General features: G+C 35.8%; 2 protein-coding genes and 1 pseudogene across 2 annotated transcripts; 2 read left to right on the top strand and 1 right to left on the bottom strand.

The window, feature by feature from the left end:
- Nucleotides 1–3114: 3114 nt before the first annotated feature.
- Nucleotides 3115–3594, bottom strand: LOC114723119 (uncharacterized). The gene has a single exon (XM_028909275.1). It carries the CDS (start codon nucleotides 3592–3594, stop codon nucleotides 3115–3117), a length of 480 nt encoding a protein of 159 aa, XP_028765108.1.
- Nucleotides 3595–6737: 3143 nt separating this feature from the next.
- On the top strand, nucleotides 6738–8421 carry LOC114723189 (histone deacetylase 6-like; annotated as a pseudogene).
- A 3091-nt stretch (nucleotides 8422–11512) lies between these two features.
- LOC114723160 (putative pentatricopeptide repeat-containing protein At1g64310) lies at nucleotides 11513–13745 on the top strand. The gene has a single exon (XM_028909317.1). It carries the CDS (start codon nucleotides 11623–11625, stop codon nucleotides 13285–13287), a length of 1665 nt encoding a protein of 554 aa, XP_028765150.1. The 5' UTR covers nucleotides 11513–11622; the 3' UTR covers nucleotides 13288–13745.
- Nucleotides 13746–20910: the final 7165 nt, after the last annotated feature.

Here is a 20910-nt window from a genome sequence, read left to right as displayed (position 1 = left end):
AACATAGAGTAATATTAACTTAAGCTAGGTAATAAGCATCTTTTAATCTTTTAATTAGTTAAAAATTAAAAAAATAAGGAAATAAAAGATAAAAAATGGTAAAAATGTAATTTTTCTTTTGAACCCAATAGAATCAACGAATAACATTATGAAAAGAAATTTGATTTCAATTTTTTTTCTTAATGAGTTGTGCTTGTGGCAAAAGTACAACCTAATATTTTCTTTCAAGTTGATAAATTGCCTCATACATATTGATAAAATAAAAAAAATTTATTTAATTTTTATAAGAGGAAAATAGTTAATTTTTGAATAGTTCCTGTCCCTTCCCTTCTTATGTCAAATAAGGTATTATTAAAATGTGTCCCATTCCTTCCCCTTCGATCAATCTAAATAAAGGATTATTAAAATTCCTCTCTGCTCCTCTCTTCCCTTCCCCTCCCCTCCCCTCTCCTCTATATCTCTCCTCCCTTCCCTTGTCCTCTTCTTCCCTTCATTGAAATCCCTTTCCTCTCCTTCCCTCTGTCGAGCCAAACACAGCATTAATTCCCTCTCGCATGTGTCATTAATAAAATTAAACATTATCGTCTCAATTATTAACGTTATTTTTAACTTTTTTTGGTCCCCTGCATGTAAACACATGGACCACGTTCTTTTATATCTTTCTCATTTATTCACCTACGTCTGCCTATATATAATACGTGGTGATTAATAACATGAGATATATACTATACAGAGACAGTGTAAAGGGGGGTGGGAGTGAGAGTATTAGGTGTTATATCTGTGATGATAATCGGAGGGGAAGGGGGTTAACTTGAAAAAAGGGTTATTATTAATTATGATAAAGTTAAAGAGAAGGGTTGAGTTGCTTCATAATTAACAGAGAAGAAGAGAGTTTAGAGATTCTTTAGGCCCCTCAGCTCCATTCCACTAAAATAACAAGTCAAAAGTTATGACTCATTAGATCGCACTTTCCCTCACCATACACATATCATTCTAACACCTTCCCTCTCTTGGCCTTCATCAAAGTTCTTGTCTCCATTTCATAATCATCTTGCCTTAATTCATATCCTCTTTCTTCACCCCTCTTCCACCACATGCTTCCCTCTTCCTTCCTTTCTTTACTTTTTTTAATATAATCTAAATGCATACATAGCACACAGATATGTCAACACCAAGTTTAAGTCTAAAACTTCATCCAAACACGATGAACGGCACTGCCAACTTTCTTCTTTTTTGATATGCTTTATTACAAAACTTCTAATTTCCATGCTCCACATACTTATCTAGTTTTAAATAATGTATGAGCTACTTAGTTGAGTTGGTTTTGATTCTAAATATAAGAATTTATCTCATTTATTTGTAATTTTCCCCCCAATAAATTTTAAAAATTATGTCACATTTATTATTGTTCAATAATTTATTTAACTTTCTTAATCAACCCATATTAGTTAAAGATATTAAAGATGGGAGGAGTATCTTATATAAAATAAACATGTACTTTTCACCTTTTTTTAAAATCAGTCTCTTAAAAGATATGTGTAATCTATATCCAGATTCTACATGGTAAACTTTACATGCTTTACAATAGTGACTTAAAAAATCTTCACAATATATATAGGACTCAGTTTTTTGTTGGTCCCCAATAATTTATTAATATGTGCAGTGAAGTCAAAGGTCATCACCCCATGTACCCTGTGCGGGATCATTATCATGATCACAACAACTATCATCATCATCATCATCCACATAACTAAATAACTTCATTTTTAGAATATTTAAAACCTAATGCAATAAATATGAATTCCTTCCATTGAAATTTCTTTTTGGAAAAAAAATCAATTCTTTGTTTAAAAAAAAAAAGGAATATTCTGTGACTTCAATAAATAACTGAATAATTTGCTGTTAATTGATAATCTATTGTTTTGGAGGGAGGGGATTGAATTAAATTTTTTTTTTGTATACAAATTTTAGGAAAGGGGTTGGGCTCACCCATGATCTAAGAGTAGGACACCTAACGCTTGATCCATTAGGGCCTGTCCCTACAAGCCAGGCACGGGTATATGATAAGCAAGTCTTTTTTTTTTCCTGGCCCAATAGATAGGAATCTCAGCTTCACTACGCCATGGTGATGCCTCTCCCAATGCCGCGATTAGAGCCACAACAAAGTGGCACTTTCCAAGATCGAATCCCCTCTTTTTGGTAAGAGAGTCTGACCCCTTCACTAACTAAACCCACGGATGAGGGGTTAAAATGTTTCATTTTCAACTGGGGGTATAAGGGCTCTTTTCACCTGAGTGGGCTTTACTCTAATATTTGGGCTACGAAACAACTCGATGTGTCAGATTGGAAAAGTTGGGATGAGTATTAGGCCCAGGCCTTTCGCCGAAGGGATGTGACAAACTGAATCTTGTTGGGCTTAGTGTACATTCAGTTATACGTATGCAGAAGAAGCCCAACTGGTTTTAACTACTAACCGACTTGACTACATCCGCGTGGACCCGGGACTTTCCTTTCTACCCCAAGTCAACATAATTAAAAAGCATAATATTAGTACCGAAAAAAAAAAGCATAATATTTTACATTTGTAATTAAAAAAACTTTTCTTTGTGAAAGGACTGCGTACGATGTGTGTCCACTTCAAACATCTCAATATAACTTCAAAAATTTTTTACATTTGGTCCTACAAATTAATCTAATGAATTGTTGTCTCCTCGGGATATTAGTATTGAATAGAAAAAGAATCATACATCTAATTTTTAGAACATGTTTAAACTTTTAATCCATTTTTAATATATATAGTTAATGTTATTATTGGTATTCACAGTTTAAATCTTTATAGTTTCAAATCATGATTTTCAATCCTTATAGTTGTTATGATTTTTATAATTATTAACGTTGTTAAGTACAAGAATTAGATCAGTTTTGGTCTCTGTACTTCTAATGAGTTTTAATCGTGATCTATCTACTTGATAGCATTAACTCAAACTAAATTCTTATAAAATTAGCGGATCAAAAATAATGATTTGAAATTATAACAACAAAAACAGAATTCTTTTTTTTTTTATGAAAAGAGGACAACAGGTAAAAAATTACAGAAGTACAACACAAAAACAATCAAGCCCTACTCTGCTCTCCATCCGTCTCAGAAACGTCAGGAGGAGGGCAATCAAAAAGGTAAAAATTGCCGTCTATCCTATGAGCATAATTCGCTAAAGAGTCTGCTAAAGGGATCAAGTCCCTTTCTACATGACAAAAAATAGTATGCCAGTCTCTATTAACAGTAAGCCTGACATAATCAACTAAATCTTTAAAATGGTAGCTGTCTTCACATCCCCGCGTCGCTAAGTTGATAGCCTCCATGCTGTCTGAATATATAAGAATCTTTTGATGACCTCTAGACCAAACTAAGTTCAGGCTGTGTAGGATCCCCATCAGCTCCGCAATAGTTGGGGATACATTCGTGAGCTTAGCACAAAAACCACATATCCAGTTATTCAAGTAATCTCTGATGACTCCTCCACAGCCACTGTGCCCATTCCTGAGAACAGAACCATCTACTTCCAACTTAATGAACGTATCATCGGTATCCTCCATACCTTGCCACGGAGTAGGCTCCACCTTGTAGACTGCACACTTACTTGCTAAGTTGTAATCCAAACAAGCTCTGAAGAAACTGTCATTTGCATCTCACCTGTTGCTAATTTCCTGGTCATTGAACATTCAACTGCATTGGGTTGTCCAAATATCCCAACATATGTATCCAAATAGAGTCTTCCAAGGCTTTCTCTTAGTAAACTGACATCCTGCCTCTTGAGTGAGGTTCCATCTGATCCAATCCGCACCTGAGAGGGAGGAGAAGGTTTGCCACTTGGTTGGTTCGACTACTGCTCTCCATTGATCCGTCGCATTCGAGCAATCACGTAACAAGTGCATTTGATCTTCTACCTGTTGACATCCAAGCTGACATAAGTCTGTTTCTGCAATACCTCTCTCTTTCCTTAACAAACACGTATTTATTCGCCCGTGGTAGAAAAGCCAGATGAAGGTTTTAATCTTTTCCATCATTTGCCACCTCCATATGCGCTTCCATATGATATCCTCCTATCTCACTGTACCTGCAAACAGAAAATCATAGGCAGATTTCGCAGAAAAACGACCATCTGAAGATGGTTTCCAGTAAAGTTTATCCTCTCCTCTCTCCTCACGGGGTGGGTGTGCATTAAGGATTCTATCGATCACTTGTCAGGGAAGCCAAATCTTCATTTTACTCCTGTTCCATTCTCCATCTGACCCTGTACAATCTACGACCTTCTCATTTCTGTCGATCAAATCTTCGTATTCTGGTACAACCTCCACAAGGGGTATGTTAAGTTCTGACCAGTTATCATACCAGAAAGAGGTGGAAGTCCCATCTCCTATCTTCTTTGCCACACCTTTCTTGAACTTATCCCAAACATCGCAAATCCCCTCCAAGTAAGAGACGAATGCTTCTTCTTACTAACATCCGGCATGTCTTGATTCCCGCAACGATACTTCCCTCGTAGTATTTTGACCCCCAATGCCTCCTTGCTAGAAATAACACCCCAAAAAATCTTCATTATAAAGGCCTCATTTTGTTGTCTCAACCTTCGAATTCCCAAGCCCCCTTGCCTCTTATGTTTAGTCACCTGTTCCCAAGATAAGAGATGAAGTTTTTTTTGGTCATCTTGTTGTCCCCAAAGAAAGGCTCTATTCTTCCTTTCCAGCTCCTCTACCAGCCGCTTCGGTAGAAGTATTGTTTGCATATAATAAGTAGGGAGTGTTGAAAGTACTGCCTTAATCAACGTGGACCTTCCTGCCATGTTTAGACAATTCCTCTTCCAACCCGATAACCTTCTATGTGTTTTCTCCACCATAGGGGCAAAAGTGACATAGGATGCCCTCTTGTGAATCAGAGGAATCCCTTAATACTTCTCTAGATCGTTTGTCAATCCCACACCCATCCTCCTGCTAAGGTTCAGAGCCTTTGTAATATGGACATTTCTTGAGAAGCAGATCTTAGTTTTGTTCTTCTTCATGTTCTGGCCTGAAGCTAGGCAAAACTTGTCCAAACAACTAAGCATAGCGTCAACTTGTGAGCTAGATCCCTCCCCAAAAAGAATGAGATCATCGGCAAAAAATAAATGAGACACCTGTGGCCCTTCACCATTCAGTCTTAGTGGTTTCCACCTTCCATCCTCTATAGCATCTCTAATTACATGGTTCAGCCTCTCCATGCATAACGTGAAGATATAAGGGGACATAGGATCCCCTTGCCTTATACCTCTGGTTGGGGAGAAAGAATTTGTCAGTTCTCTGTTCCACATGACTTGAAATGATGAGCTAGAAATGCAGGCCACAATCAGATTACAAAGTTTTTCTTCTACACCCACTGCCTTTATTGTTTCTGTAATGAAGCTCCATTCAAGCCTGTCGTATGCTTTTTCCAAGTCCACTTTAATTGCTAGCCACCCTTTCTGACCCGTCTTCAGTTTCATAGAGTGAATTACCTCTTGGGCTATAGTGATGTTATCACTACTTTGCCTTCCTTCAATAAAATTGCATTGGTGTTGTCCCACCACCTTGTTCATAATCACTTTTAACCTTTTACTGATTATCTTTGTCACAATCTTGTAGCTCACATTGCATAAGGAGATAGGCCTGAAGTCTTTCATCGTTGCTAGTTGGTCTATCTTGGGAATGAGAACAATATAGGTGTCATTCAGTTTCTTTATTTGGGAAGGATCATTGAAAATCTCCTTGATCAGAGCACACATTGACTCACAAATAACATGCCAGAACTCATGATAAAAGAAAGCCTGAATCCCATCCGGGGCCGGGGGCCTTGAAAGCCCCAAGATCAAACACGGCTCCCTTGATTTCCTCATCAGTGACTTCAGCAGCCAAACTCAACGTATCCATCCGAGAGATAGTAGGAAAAACATTACCGATCATTAGCATTGGGGAATTCACCGTACCACTACGGAACAACTCCCTATAGTAATTCATGGCCACGTTCTTGAGCTCATGTTGCTCAAAGCATCATCCATCATTGTCCTTCTTAAGCCCTTCAATTCTGTTCTTTCTTTTCCTGATAATAGTAGAGTTATGGACGTATTTACCCTTATGTGTATCTATCTTAAAATTAATGACTCTATTTTTTATTATTAATTTTAGTTTATTTATGGTCAATCACGATTTTACTATTTTGACTCCAATAGATTTAGCTAATGAAGTATTATATGAATAAAAAAAACAGGCTTGGCGTGCAAGAATCAAGCTAATACACCTTGATTGAAGGTTAGAATTTACAAAGAAGAGGCAAGAAAGGCAAAGGAAAAGATTAATTTAGATATTATGGATTTATTGAGATATTAAGTATTATTAATTAAGTAATATTATAAAAGGAAAGCAATTATTTTAAAAGATTGAGAATATTTCATAAAGCTATTCAGATACTATCCATATCTAATCACATTTTAATATTTAGATAATTTTAAAATAAATATATTTAAATTATTTTTTGTAGAATAAATAAAGGATTATGGGGGTTTTTTTTTTAGAAAAATAATCTAGGTGAAGGCGTAAACCTAAATTTATCTTTTACTCATCCTCTCAGCAGCCGTCGCTTATTTTTCTTGTCCTTCTAACTCATCAATTTTTGCCAGACACGTCTTTCAATTCTTTCTTGTTCTTGAATCAGGTGTGTGAAGCTTTCCATATGATAACCCAAAAATCACATGGGTGACAGTGCAGCCGGTGGCACTTCGTTACCGTCAGGTCCCGATGGCAGACATCGGCGGGTCTTCTACTTCTACGAACCCACCATTGGTGACTATGAATACCAACGTGACCATCCCATGAAACCCATCCGAATCCGCATGGCTCACAATCTCATCGTCCAATATAACCTCCACCGCCACTTCCAAACCGTCCGTCCCTTCCCGGCCACTGTACAAGACATCCGTCGTTTCCACTCTGAAGACTACGCTGACTTCCTCTCCACCGTCTCGCCCCAGAGCACCCAAGGCAACGCTTGCTTCCGTGAGCTCAGACGCTTCAACCTTGACCAGGATTGCCCCGTCTTTAATGGCTTATTCGATTTCTGTCGGGCCTCAGCCGGTGGCTCCATAGGTGCTGCCGCAATATTGAATCGTGGCGATGCCGATATCGCCATCAATTGGGCCGGCGGCTTGCACCACGCTAAGAAGCGTGAGGCCGCAGGCTTTTGCTATGTCAATGACATCGTCCTCGGCATTCTCGAGCTTCTTAAAGTTCACAGGGTACTTTCAATTTCTTTGCCATTTTCTTGAACTTTTTCCTAATCCTCGTATATATTACCCGTTCTCCATTGTCCTTGGGCAGCGTGTGCTTTATGTTGACATTGATGTCCACCATGGAGATGGTGTGGAGGAGGCTTTTTACACCACGGATAGAGTGATGACCGTGTCTTTTCACAAGTACGGGGACGAATTTTTCCCCGGCACTGGACACATATTCGACGTTGGGTCGGGTCCTGGGAAAAATTACGCCCTCAATGTGCCGTTACAGAATGGAATGGACGATGATAGCTTCAATTCTCTATTTCGGGGCATAATTCAGAGAGTGATGGATGTCTATCAGCCCGATGCTGTTGTTCTACAATGCGGAGCCGATTCGTTGTCCGGTGACAAGTTGGGTCCTTTCAACTTGTCTGTGAAAGGCCATGCAGATTCGCTTCGTTTCCTCAGATCATTCAATGTCCCTCTTATGGTCCTAGGCGGGGGAGGATATACGGTTCAGAATGTTGCTCGTTGCTGGTGTTACGAGGTTTATGTCTCTAATAATTTGCCTCTCTTTCAAGATCTCATGGATAATTTTTTATGATCGCATGTTCTTGTACTGTAGACAGCAGTAGCAGTTGGAGTGGAACCTGATAACAACTTGCCTTACAATGATTATTATGATTGTTTTGGTCCAGATTATACCCTTCATGTTAATCCTCGATACATGCAGAACCGAAACACACCCGAGGATTTGGAACTGACGAGGTAAAGTAACATAATTATATGTGTTATTGCCGAAACACACCCGATCGAGGATTTGAAATTTCTTCTTTATTGCAGGATAATACTACTGGAACAACTGTCCAGACTTCCTCATGCTCCCAGTGTGCCTTTTCAGACAACACCATCCACCAGTGAAGTTCCAGAAGAGGTTGTTCCTTAATTAGTTATTAGTAGTTGCTGATCTTGGCGCCCCACGTTCCACTTTCTTGTGGTTTAATAACTGTATGTATTTAGGAAGAAGAGGACTTGGATAGAAGACCACGCCGGCGCTGTTTGAGGATTGCAGATTCTGATTCAGATGCATGATGATGAAGAGGTTAATGCTAGGAGCCAAAATTTGCCTTCCCATATATAAGAGGTACAGAGATTATACTACATCTCTGGTCTTATTGCTTGAGCATATTCTGATTTCATACCATATATACATTATCAGGACGTAGCTAGCAATGATTAAGCTTTTTCTTAACCATCTGCTTAATGATTAATTTGTCACAAGCCAAGGCGCTCTTTTAATATTTTGAGCCTTAATCTAATGTTAAGGCCTGAGGGTTGGGTTAATATTATGCAAGGAGACACGATGAAAACCCCTCCAAAAATTATTTTTGCACTTTACCAGACTAAATTCCCCCCACATTTATCTTGTACGTCGTAAAATTATTTGAAATGTTTTAAATCAAACACCACTTAATTGGGAGGTGGATGAATTGCTTACATGCTATGCATGTTCTTACAGTTAATTGGGCAATTTGAGAGGAAAGTGAATGATATGTTTACTTGACGGTGACCATTTTGCAAATGAATTGAAGTCTTTGCTGTGTTTCATGAGAAGCTAAGGAAGATACTGTGTGTAAAGCAGGGATCTTGTAGATAAGAGGGATTGGAAGACGAGAGAAGCTGGAACTGCATTAATTCATTCTTATAATTGAGACACCATGATGATGTGTGTATTTTGTTTATACAGGAGTTGTTATTCGGATTGTTGTAAAAACTTATCAATATAGCCAGCAGATAAGGCTGTAACAGAGTTGTTATTTTGGTATATAAACAAGACAAACAGTTTTTTACTCATCCAATTCAATGAAAGCTCATTTATGATTCATCCCACTTGGTCGCTTGTGCCATCTGAAGTCAACCCTTTACTGTTCATATTTTCTCGTACAATATTTCCTTGTTAGGCAAATTAAATGAGACATGCATTGAACTCTGATCTGGTAGACGAAGCTTCTCTGACGAATTTTTATAATGTGAAAGCACCGGCTCACAACTTGATTCACTAGTTGATCTGAATTATTCCTTAAAAAATCAGAACAAAAGAAAAAGTCAAAGCATGCATGGGAAATACTACCTTTGGTTCTTAATATAAGACTTCGTTTGATTTTTATTTTGGTCCTAAATATAAGACCCTAATATATTTTGTCTCTAATATCTGTGTATTTTTTTCCCAAGATAGTTCTTTTAATAATGGTTATTATAGTTAACACACTTGATTGGCAAGGATATTTTAAAAAAGACAACATCTATTTATTACAAATAACTAACTTAACTTATTTTCTTAATCTCTTCAAATTAGTCAATTAGCTCTTATAATTAGGACAGGAGATAGTACATAACTGGAGAGCATTATAGTAAATCCGTTAGCAGGACCTGCGACGCATGGGGCAAATTGAGGAGAATATAAAATCTATAACAAGTAAACGTAGCCAGCTCAGAATCAATAAATTAAATTGCCGATACTTGACCCTTAATGCTTAAGCAGAGCTGAGTAAACGAAGGAAATACATGGGTTATTATATTCAAAGTCTTACTTTCCTTGAACAATATTCGTGATCGAACAACAAATTGGTCAATCAAGTTGAGCTGAATTTCTGCAACGCCAACTACATGTTACATTAAGTGAGATTAAATTAACAACCAATTTGAATGCTAAAAGGAACAAAAACCACAAGAAAAGTCAACTTTTTTTTGGTAGGTTTGCATAGGAGGAAGTAATTAATACCATGAAACTATGAATAAACAAAGGACGTGGCTCCACTATAAAATCTTAAACCTTGCGCTCCTACTAGGATCAAGCTTGCATCTCCATAATGGGAGCATTAGTTCAGATCCAGGTGAAGCTGATTGCTACAATACTGATAGCTTTGCTCCTTCTGGGTAACTTTGTACCAACCTCGTCCTATCTTCCCTATGGTAATTATTTCTGTGATAGTTCAATAATTAACTCCTCCAGTATATATGTGCATATATGTTATGTATAAAGTTGGCAAAAAAAAAAAAGTTACATATAAAGCTAATAATTTTGAAAAATGGAAGATGTACTGATTTTTACTGAATGAAATGAAGGTGATGAAGAGAAGAGTTCATCAATGGCGTTGAACTTTAGAAAGATGGTAGTGAGGTCGAGAAGAGTTCCACTGCCGCCTCCTGCCCCTACCAGAAACCGAGCCTCTTCACAGCGTGCGGCGGCTCCTCCGCCTTCCGCTCGTCTATGATCTCTCACATCTATCTCACTGTTTCAATGTGAATCTGATGAAGATTTAGGTAGAATCAACGTGGGCCCTGTATTACTTCCTCATTCTCTGCCCATTTGGGAGACCAATGTATAAATAAAGGGACAACTTCCTATCAAATGAGTCAAATTATTTATATACTATAAACAATGCGCAATTTTTTAAAATTATCTTAATCTCTTATCTGCATCTCTAGGAGAAAGATATTTAGTTCGTAGTGATTAATAAGATTGGTTTCAATGCCAGAAATTCTTTCGAAAATATTTAGTAAGTGGTATAAAGAAAATTAATCAGACTATTTTCTTTTTGAGTTAAATAATGTGTATAACGCTGACTGTGAAATTGGAATTTTTCTGTATGATTAAAAAAGGTTAGGACAAACCAATAAGAGTTGGTCCAATTAGTAAGGAGTCGGCTTATAACTCACACAGATTTTCTTGCAATAGATAGTTGTAGCCCCGGAAAAGAAACTCTGCTAAATTTTTTCGTACATAGAATCTTCATATTCATATATAATATGTGTGTATAACATATAAATTTTTTAGATAGATATGTTTGATTCATGCTCGAGCCAAATGATGAAAAATTATCATGTCAGGTTCTTTTGGAGGATGGATCTATGAGAATTCACCTATCCCAATAACAAAAAAAAGCCTGGCTTGAATGTGAGTTTCCGGGATCTAACTTACATGAACCTTTTTTTTTGTATTGAAAAAAAAAAGTTAGGAGAAAACACGTAACGAGTTACTATACGCTGGTCAACAAACCCAAAAAAAAAAAAAAACATGTTGACCTTATTCATATCACGTCGCTCGCAACTCACAAGTCACAACATGCCCCATCCTCCCACTTCAATCTCCTTGCCCTCCCCTTTGACTTCGGATTAAAAGGTTCTTTTTTTGGCCAAACTTTGGAAGAAAAGGTTCAATCAGCACATTTAAGCTGCAATTCCTAATAAGCAACTCCAAGAATCAAACTTAAGTCATCTTATCAGCGATGATGTGTCCAGGATCAAGAAAGCGCATAGTTGAACTGAAGTTGCTTATTTAATGCAGAGTCATTTTGATTTACTTCAATCCGAACTCTGCAAAATTTGCAAATCCTTGTTGAGGGTCAAGAAATTGCATGCTTTGGTAATTAAGTCCAATCTCTCGGAAGATCCGTTTTACGCAACTCAAATTATCAGGCAGTATGCAGCTAATGGTGACGTTAATTATGCCCACCATGTATTCGACAAAACTCCCACTCGAAGCGTCTACCTCTGGAATTCCTTGATTCGAGCCTACGCTCAAGCCCAGAGGTTTCGCAGTGCATTTTCTCTTTTTAATAACATGCTTACAACCAACACAAGACCTGACAATTTCACTTACGCTTGTATTGTACGTGCATGTTCCGAGAATTTCGATTCTGCTGGCCTGAGACTTGCTCATGGGAGGGCCATAGTCTCTGGGTTAGGATCGGACTCTGTTTGTGGCAGTGCTCTTGTGACAGCTTATTCTAAATTCGGCCTTGTCAATGAAGCCGGTGGAGTGTTTAATGGGATTTCTGAACCCGATTTGGTTTTGTGGAATTCTTTGATTTCTGGTTATGGGTATTCTGGTTTATGTGATAAAGGGATGCAAACATTCAACGCAATGCGGCGTGCTGGGAAGAAGCCAGACGGATATACAATAGTTGGGTTGCTTTTAAATGTGGCAGATTCTAGCTTGCTCAGAATTGGTCATGGAATACATGGTCTAAGTCTGAAAAATGGGTTTGATTTTAATTCTCATGTAGTTAGTTTGCTGGTGAACATGTACTCGAGATGTAAGTGCATGACTTCAGCTTACAAAGTCTTTGCAAGTATATTCCAACCTGATTTAGTTACATGGTCTGCTCTGATAGCTGGATATTCTCTGACTGGAGATTATGTGAAGGCTCTGCTTTTTTTCAGGGAATTGAACATGAAAGGCAAGAAGGCAGATACCGTTTTAATTGCTAGTGTATTGGCTTCTATTGCTCAGTCAGCAAATGTAGGGCCTGGACGTGAGATACATGGTTATGTTCTTCGGAATGGATTGGGATCAGATGTCATGGTCTCTTCTGCTCTTGTAGACATGTACTCAAAGTGTGGTTTCTTGCACTCAGGAACTAGAGTTTTCGAATTGATGCCAAAGCAGAATATAGTTTCTTATAATTCTATAATTTCAGGTCTTGGCTTGCATGGATGTGCCTTTGAGGCTTTCAGGATTTTTAATAAGATGCTCAATAAAGGTGTAGTACCTGATGAGTCCACTTTCTCCTCTCTCCTTTGTGCTTGTTGCCATGCCGGCCTTGTCCAAGATGGCCGGGAGCTTTTCAGGAGGATGAAATATGAGTTTGACATTGAAGCCAAAACTGAGCATTATGTTTATGTGGTGAAACTTCTAGGGAGTGCAGGGGAATTAGAAGAGGCTTACAATCTCATTCAGTCCTTGCCAGAACCTGTAGAAGAAGGCATCTTGGGAGCTCTCCTATCATGTTGCAATTCATGTGAAAATTCTGATCTGGCAGAAACCATAGCTCATCGGCTTTTTGAGAGCAATCCTGATAATGATGTTTACAGGGTTATGCTTTCTAATATCTATGCTAGTGATGGTAGGTGGGATGATGTGAAGAAAGTGAGAGATAACATAACTGGTGGTCTGAGAAAATTGCCTGGACTAAGCAAGATTGAAGGCCAGTTTTGCAAATAGTGAAAACTGTGGTAGATTCCTTTGGTTCTCTCTGTGTAATCCCATAGAATGATCGGGACTATACTGTCAGCCATACAGGAGGCCCTTGATGAAGGCATTACACATGGGAGATAACCTGAATATATTTGCTTAACCGTATTGCCAGGACAGCCACTTCCTCTTCGTTTTGTTAAGGACTTTATTTCACCACTAGCATGGACAAAATTGAAATGGTTAATATGAACTGGCATAATTGGTGAGAATGGAACCTCTCATGCGTGGCAGCGCAATTACAAGAACCAAGATATATGAACATTCATTTATGGCCATTCCCTTTAGTGTCAAAAGTTTTGTGCACCTGGTAAGCTTATGGTCTTGTATTAATAGTTTGCTTCTAGCGTATATAGCTGTTACTTTACATAATTATTGCTGAGGAATTGGTAGACTTATTAATGATTCTTCGTTTTATGAGCTACAAATTACGGGTGGCCTTCTATGCTGATCTTAAAAATTAGGTCCAGAAGATAAACATTAAGATTTTATTGGCTCTGTGAAGTACATTAACGGATTTCATATTTCATCACCGCAACTTTCTAGAGCCTTTGTGGTGTATCAGAAATTTTGGTAGATATTGAGCCCAACTTGTTCAAGCCAAGCATTGATCGTGACATACTTGTTAGGCTGCTCATTTCTGTATTTCTATATCATACTCCTTGTTAATTCATCATTGACTATTTCTTGCGCTTTGCGGGTCAAGTTGCAATCTGATTTTCAGCGTCAGATCTTGGGTGATTCGCAAATTATTCCTGTTTATAGGGTATTGTTCTGTGTAGACACTGCTGATTAGCTTCGGTGTAATTTAGCTGTAATGTATTCACTAATGAAACCTCTTGAGATAAGCTTGTCAAGCTTCTATGTGCCTAGTATTATCTTATTTCATTTCTGACAGTAGGAAAGCTTGAAAGATGTCAATGACGCGGAATTTCTGAGCGGAGTGTTTGATCTAGAAAATTCCGTCCCCTGCTTGGTATCCTCCCATAATCAATTACAGGTTAACATATTTACCAAAAAAATGTGTAAACTTTGCTGGAGTGAACCGATTCATGGATTATTGAGGGAGAGCTAAAAGGGATTCTAACTATTTACATCACTTTGTAAGCCTTGTTCTGGAGACTTCCTGTATGGCAAAAGCATAGTGGAAAACATGTCCTATACTTGCCATTAACACGAACTGTTTCAGGAAGTGACTGCTGCTACTTTCGGAACCTCATGTTGTGAGACCACACTCTATTCTTACAGATTTCATTGTCTTGTTGATTCCATCTTTTGCTTGTGAAATTATTACTCTATCTGTTTTCCTTGTGTACCTCATGACAGAAAGGGTCTGTGCTAAATATTACAATGTCTTGAGAGCTCAAATTATAGGACGAATATATATTCGTGTGTGTGTGTGTGTCCTTGATGCTGTCCTCTTAATCACACTTGTTTATTCTCGCCATTACGACAGCATTGTTGGCGGATGTTAACCTAGAGTCAATATACTGGAAGCCCGCAATGGCGCAAAAATTTCAGATCCCAGCCTTTTTATCTCTTGAGAATCCACACCCCACTTAGTTCAGCGAATACATTCTTCTCCTTATATATCTATATATTGATTCTACGATGCATTTTATTTTCTTGCACTGCTAATTAATATGATGCTGCATCATCTGCTGGCATTTACCACATATGTTGAGTTGATTGAATTGAGTTTCTGATGAATTGGGTTGAGATTTGGCACTCCACTGAGTGGTTCTGCAACAAAGTTGAGGATTCTGTTTTCTTTTGAGCCCCTGTTTCCACAAGGAATCTGATGTAAATGCCACAACTAGATCTAATTGATACCAAATCCTTTCAGTGGATTTAGAACTATATCTTGATGCTGCTATAATTCTGTAGGGTCAAAATTTACCCTTGATTATTTTTTCTGTTTCACGGACTAGCATTTTTGGCTGGCCCACCCTCAATGATTTTTTCTTATCCTGTTGCCCAAAATAGACACGCATCAAAGTACAATGATTCTCCTTATTGCTTATTTCGCAATTTGCTGTATTGCACATTATTGTTGGGAAATCTATGGGCCTTGTCATGGGCATGGATCTTCGAGCCACCCAATTCTGTGTTTCCCCCCAGGAATTATAATGGAAAAAAAAGAAATCAAATATAGTCCTTTAACTTATTTATAAGTATCACATCCAGTTTCAAAACCAAAAATTTGTCTGCTAATTGGTTATATTTTAACATTTAACACATTATATTTATAGTCATTCCGAAATGAGTGAATTGTCCTTTTAAAATTTTCATCTTACATTCTTGTTTTAAAATTAGGTGGATTACTGATACATTATACAAATTCGAAGAATAAGTATAACCATGCATGACTTGTTGATGGTGCCTCCCCATGTTATATATTTTGTATTTAATATTAGTATTGATTCATTAATAAGAAAACAAGTGAAGAGTATTTAAATGAACTATAAATTGTGTTGTGTATATGAGTGGGTATGTCAAAAGTGAAGTTTCACATTGTCCAAGAGAGAGGGAGCTCCATGGTATAAATACTAGCATATATTATTAGGCTAGTGAATGAGTCTAAAGGAGAAGGAAGATCTCATGCGCACGACAACAGCACACCGAAGAAAATGTAGTTGAAAACTGGCGATTCCCCCTTGCGGGTGAATTAAAATAGCACTGGGCACTTTTTACATAACACTTTTGCAAAAATAAATTATGAAATTGTGTGAAGAGAGTTTATCAGAAAATCCTTATTTTAACCATTTATTTTTTAATTGGCCAGAGGTTACTGGACATTAGGGAGTTTCATTTGTTATTAAACTGGGATTATCCTGTCATTAATCTTTAAAACCATTTTCATAGATTAATGCTTGGTAACGCCACAAATTCAAGTCTTGAATGCATATAACGTTCATAACCGAAGGTGTAAATGCAGTTTATGGTGGAAACATATGAAACTAATAGTTTAATTGTGTTTATGGTGCCCAATGTTCAAATCCTCTGAGGTCTATATAAAGCAGTTTGGGACAGTGTGTTGAGCACACCACGCTTGAGCTTTCGAGCATCCTTTCTCCTTTGTGTTTCTTCGCTTCTTCCCTCTCTTTGTTGCTAAGTTATAGTTTTGTTTCTGCTGTGTTGTCACCCTGTTTCCTGTAGGAATAATTCGTTTAATCCTAGGGAGTATCGTATTCATATTTACCTATGGTGACAGAATAACTTTTAAGAACAATGTCTACCAGCACGACTCGAATCAGACTAATATTCATTTCCAATTGCTGCTGCAAACTGAAGGTGCATGTATCTGTGCTTTTTTTTCCTCCCTAAGAAGCTATCCAAATGTTCTCATTTTCTGTGATCATTTCTTATGGTGAAAACCTTTAAAAAAAATTACCACCTTTAGAATAGAAGAAAGTTAAACTAGCTAGAGAATCTAGAGGTGATGGAGAAACATGTTGATTGAAACAAATATATCTGAGAATTATTGAAATCTTTACTTTTAAAGTGGGGGTGAGTTGGTTGGGTGGTAGTGCTTATTCAGAGTAATGTTACACATCGAATTCTTTTTTAAACAGAAATCACAATCTTGTCTCTGTGGAAATTCCTAAGCCTAGCTAGGGTTGGCTACCTGTCTAGCTCCAATTATCTTACCAAAAGAAAATGTGAAGTTTTAAAGAGAGAATTATATCATTTAAAACTCCTAAAGAACATAATTCTTTTTTTAGGAATAAGATATTATTAATTTTTCTAGACTTATGATCAATTTTTATATAAAAGAGAATAGCATCAAATTTTAAGAAAATTATAAACTCGAAGTAATTCTATCATAGTCTTTAAAATGCAACTAAACCTTCTTAAAATTTTGTAATAATCGCAGTAATGCTTGATAATAATTTCATCGTGAAAAATAACAATAATTTTTAAATTCTTTTAATGTTTTTTGTTTTTTGAGATGTGAATTCCTATAATCAGTTTTTCCGCTTGGATGTTTTATGGTAATTTGGAGTCATTTTTTTGCTTCGATTAATTAACCAAACTACCACATATTTATTTTGGTACAATTATTCTGTATCTAATTAATATTACCAACTAATAATAAATAGATATGAATATTGCGAGATCCAAACAAATTTACCTCTTTTAGTGTAACTTTTTTCCTAGTAGTATCTATTAAATTTGAAGTTTCATCCTTGTTATTTTACTTATTAATTTCACATCAGAGCTTCGGTGGCAAGATGTAACTGGTCGCGTACCCCCCGAGGTGGCTTTTTTTAATTAAAAAATTGAGGAATAATATTATAAAAACATATTTTTTTTATAAAGTAGACTGATTTGAGATTATTGGAATTGGAATAAGTGATTTGATATTTTCAAATTTTGAAGGCATTTATTTAGAATTTTTCCTCACATATTTTCATTTTTGTGTGTGTGTGTATTGAAGAAAAAGAAGGCACTGTGAATTTATGAATGGAGAAAATTGTGATTGGATAAGGAAGCGGCTATATATAGAATAAAAGAGTGTGAGATATATAGATGAGTGGGAGACAGATAGATGTAACTATGAACACAAAGGTTTCTGCGTGCTGTTGTAGATACGTTGAACATATTTTGCATAGTAAAAGGGGTTGGTGTGTTTGTGAAAAACACCATCTTTGTTGCTTCCAACTAATTCATCTGACTCATAATTTTCCCGCGGATATATATCTGTGGACATGTCTTGTCGCCAAATCTCATCATTTCATCCCCCAGCTTCTAAATTATTATATATTTTGTGACATTTAATTTGTTCACGGATTAATGTAAAGTTTGCGTTTTTTTTTTTAATTTTTTTCAAGAACAACAACTCGAAATTGCTATTGCCTGGTGATTTCGCAAAATGCAAAATGATGAAAGTGAATAATTAATCCTTGAGGGAAAAAAATATAGCACTCACTTTTCAATGGAGGGTTAAGTGAGTTGAACAAAGAATTATAAGGAGCATGAGAAGTGAACAGAATATATTGTTGGCAGAGATAGTTCTTTGAAGAGTATAAGAAGAAAAATATAATGAAAAAAGTGATCCATAATGTTTTTAAGACAACTTTCTTTTAAATTTAATTTGTCCCTGTCTATTCTTATCTTATAGGATGTAAATTGGGTTAACTAGCGAACTTTTTTCAGGATATAATAAAAATCCTTGAATACGAACTGCACTTTCAATATTTGAGCTAAGATAATAATAACTTTTACAAAGTGATAATTTAACTGTATTTTTGTATGCACACAAAGGCATAGACAGTGAGTTTGACATTGGTGTGCTTGTATTTGTGTTGTGTGTGTTATATGTAAATGAAGTGATAGTGAGGGATTTATATAAAACATATAATAATGCCATGAAGAGATGTCTTTTAAAACAATAACTTTTTAATTAAAGATCACAACCTTATGTTAGTTTACAAGCTAACATAATTTAAATAACTAAAAAATATTTAATATGTAAGGTTTTTTAGTATTATAACTTCCTACGTAACTTTTTGTATAAATATATTAATTTATAACAATAACACAACTTTTCAAATAAATTTATTAATTTACATGAAGACAGAATTCTTCATATAAATTTATTAATTGAAAAATATTCCAACATATATTAGGAAGAGAAAATATCACAAAACGAAAGTGTAAGATGCAAAAAATAGTATTGAAGGGCTATGGATTTATGAAATTCATAAGCCGGGTTAAGTTTTTCTTGACCAAAAAAAAAAAGACAAATCAATGAAAATATTCTAATTAATGTGATCAGCAATAACGAAGCTCTATGATAAATATCATAGAAATGAGAAGACTAAATTGTACAAATTGGAAGAAAATTAATTGAAAACTAATTATAATTTCGATGTCATTTTTTGTTTAGTTATGTGATTCTTTTGTGTCACTCTCTTCGTACTAAAAATGGGTGCAATCTGATGGTTTGGTTACGTAGAGGGAATAAGTGATAAAAAGGGGTCCCATTAAAATAAAATTGTTATCACTGCATATAAACAACTCCCATATAATCAACCACACACACACACACACTAAAATCAACATATAATTAATCACTCACACACACACATCTTACCCAACATTACTCGAATGGATTATTTTGGTCCATGAAGGTATATTGATAAAAATGTGAAATGACAGAACGATTAAAAAGTAAGCTTTCCATATGTATATACTATTTCCGGTACTAATTATAAGAGCTAGTTAACTAATTTGAGAAGATTAAAGAAATAAGTTAAGTTATTTATTTGTGATAAATAGGTGTTGTCTTTCTTAAAATACTCTTGCTAATCAAATATATTGACTAGAGTTATAATTGTTAGAAGGATTATATTGGGAAAAAATTAAAAAATATGAGAGACAAAGTGGATTAGGTCTTATATTTAGGACAAAAAAAAATTAAACAAGATCTTATATTAAGGACCGGAAATAGTTTGATTTAAGCTGCATGATGAACTAATATTCCAATTTTTTTTAATTTACAAATAGTACAGACTTTAATATTATATTATTATTATTTTAGACATTAGGGTTCAGTGGGGAGGGTGGCTGAGGATGGCGATGGAATTGGTGGGGGCCGGGCAGAAATAGTTCTTCAAAGATGCTTTCTAATTTCCACGGTGTGTCTTTTTTTTTTTTAGTATAATTCAAAGTATTTTCAGATTATTTTGGGTTCGATACTAATCTCAGTCGGGCTGAGAGTGTTAAGATTAAAGTCTTTTTAATAAATGTATTTTTTAAGATTCGAATTTATGTTTTTCTTTTTATAAAAATAAGAGCACTTATCATCTTAACCCTTTTTTTTTGCATTTTTCTTTTTTTAATTCCTGGAGGTTATATAATTTTTCTTACGTGGCTATACTGTAGCACCCATACCCGCCACCGACTCAGACTAGCTAGGCTTTCTAGAGAATACTGTTATTATAAATTTTAATCACGACCGGTTTAATTATTAAATTGAATATAATCATTTCTAGATGACAAATTCATGCGTATTTTGATAATTAATAATATGTATATTAATTATATTCGATGAAGTAACTGGTATGATCTTATATGTAATAATTTTTGTATCAACTTAAGGAATACATACAATATTTTCAAAAAACATAAGAACAACATTTTTAATTTTTCAGTCAACCGAACTATATATATTATTTTAATTTAAGGAGTTAAATATTTTTCTGTGGTGATAGAAATGGTCAGAAAACCCAAACAAGGCCCTACTATAAAACATGATATAAAATAGGGTTAAGAGTAAAAAATACTCATAAAAATATATCAAAAGTTTACCCAATACCATGAACTTCTTCTGGGTTCAAATCTTTCCATCAAAGTTTAAAAAGAGGTTAATAATACCAGCGCCGTTAATGTCTATTTTTTTAGTCATGGGTATTTTTGACCCATAACTTTTTTTCATTGGAGTATTTTGGTATTTTCATTAAAAAAAAAAAGCGAGCCCCACAGCTTAAAAAACCGACATTAACGGCACTGGTATTATTGATATCTTTTTAAATTTTGATGGGTAGATTTGAATCTAAAAAAAGTTCATGGTATTAGGTAAACTTT

The sequence above is a fragment of the Neltuma alba genome, unplaced genomic scaffold (assembly GCF_004799145.2).
Source record: "Neltuma alba isolate B1F8T4 unplaced genomic scaffold, ASM479914v2 tig00012124_pilon, whole genome shotgun sequence".
Taxonomy (NCBI): Eukaryota; Viridiplantae; Streptophyta; class Magnoliopsida; order Fabales; family Fabaceae; genus Neltuma; species Neltuma alba.
This window is presented reverse-complemented; position numbering and strand designations above follow the sequence as displayed.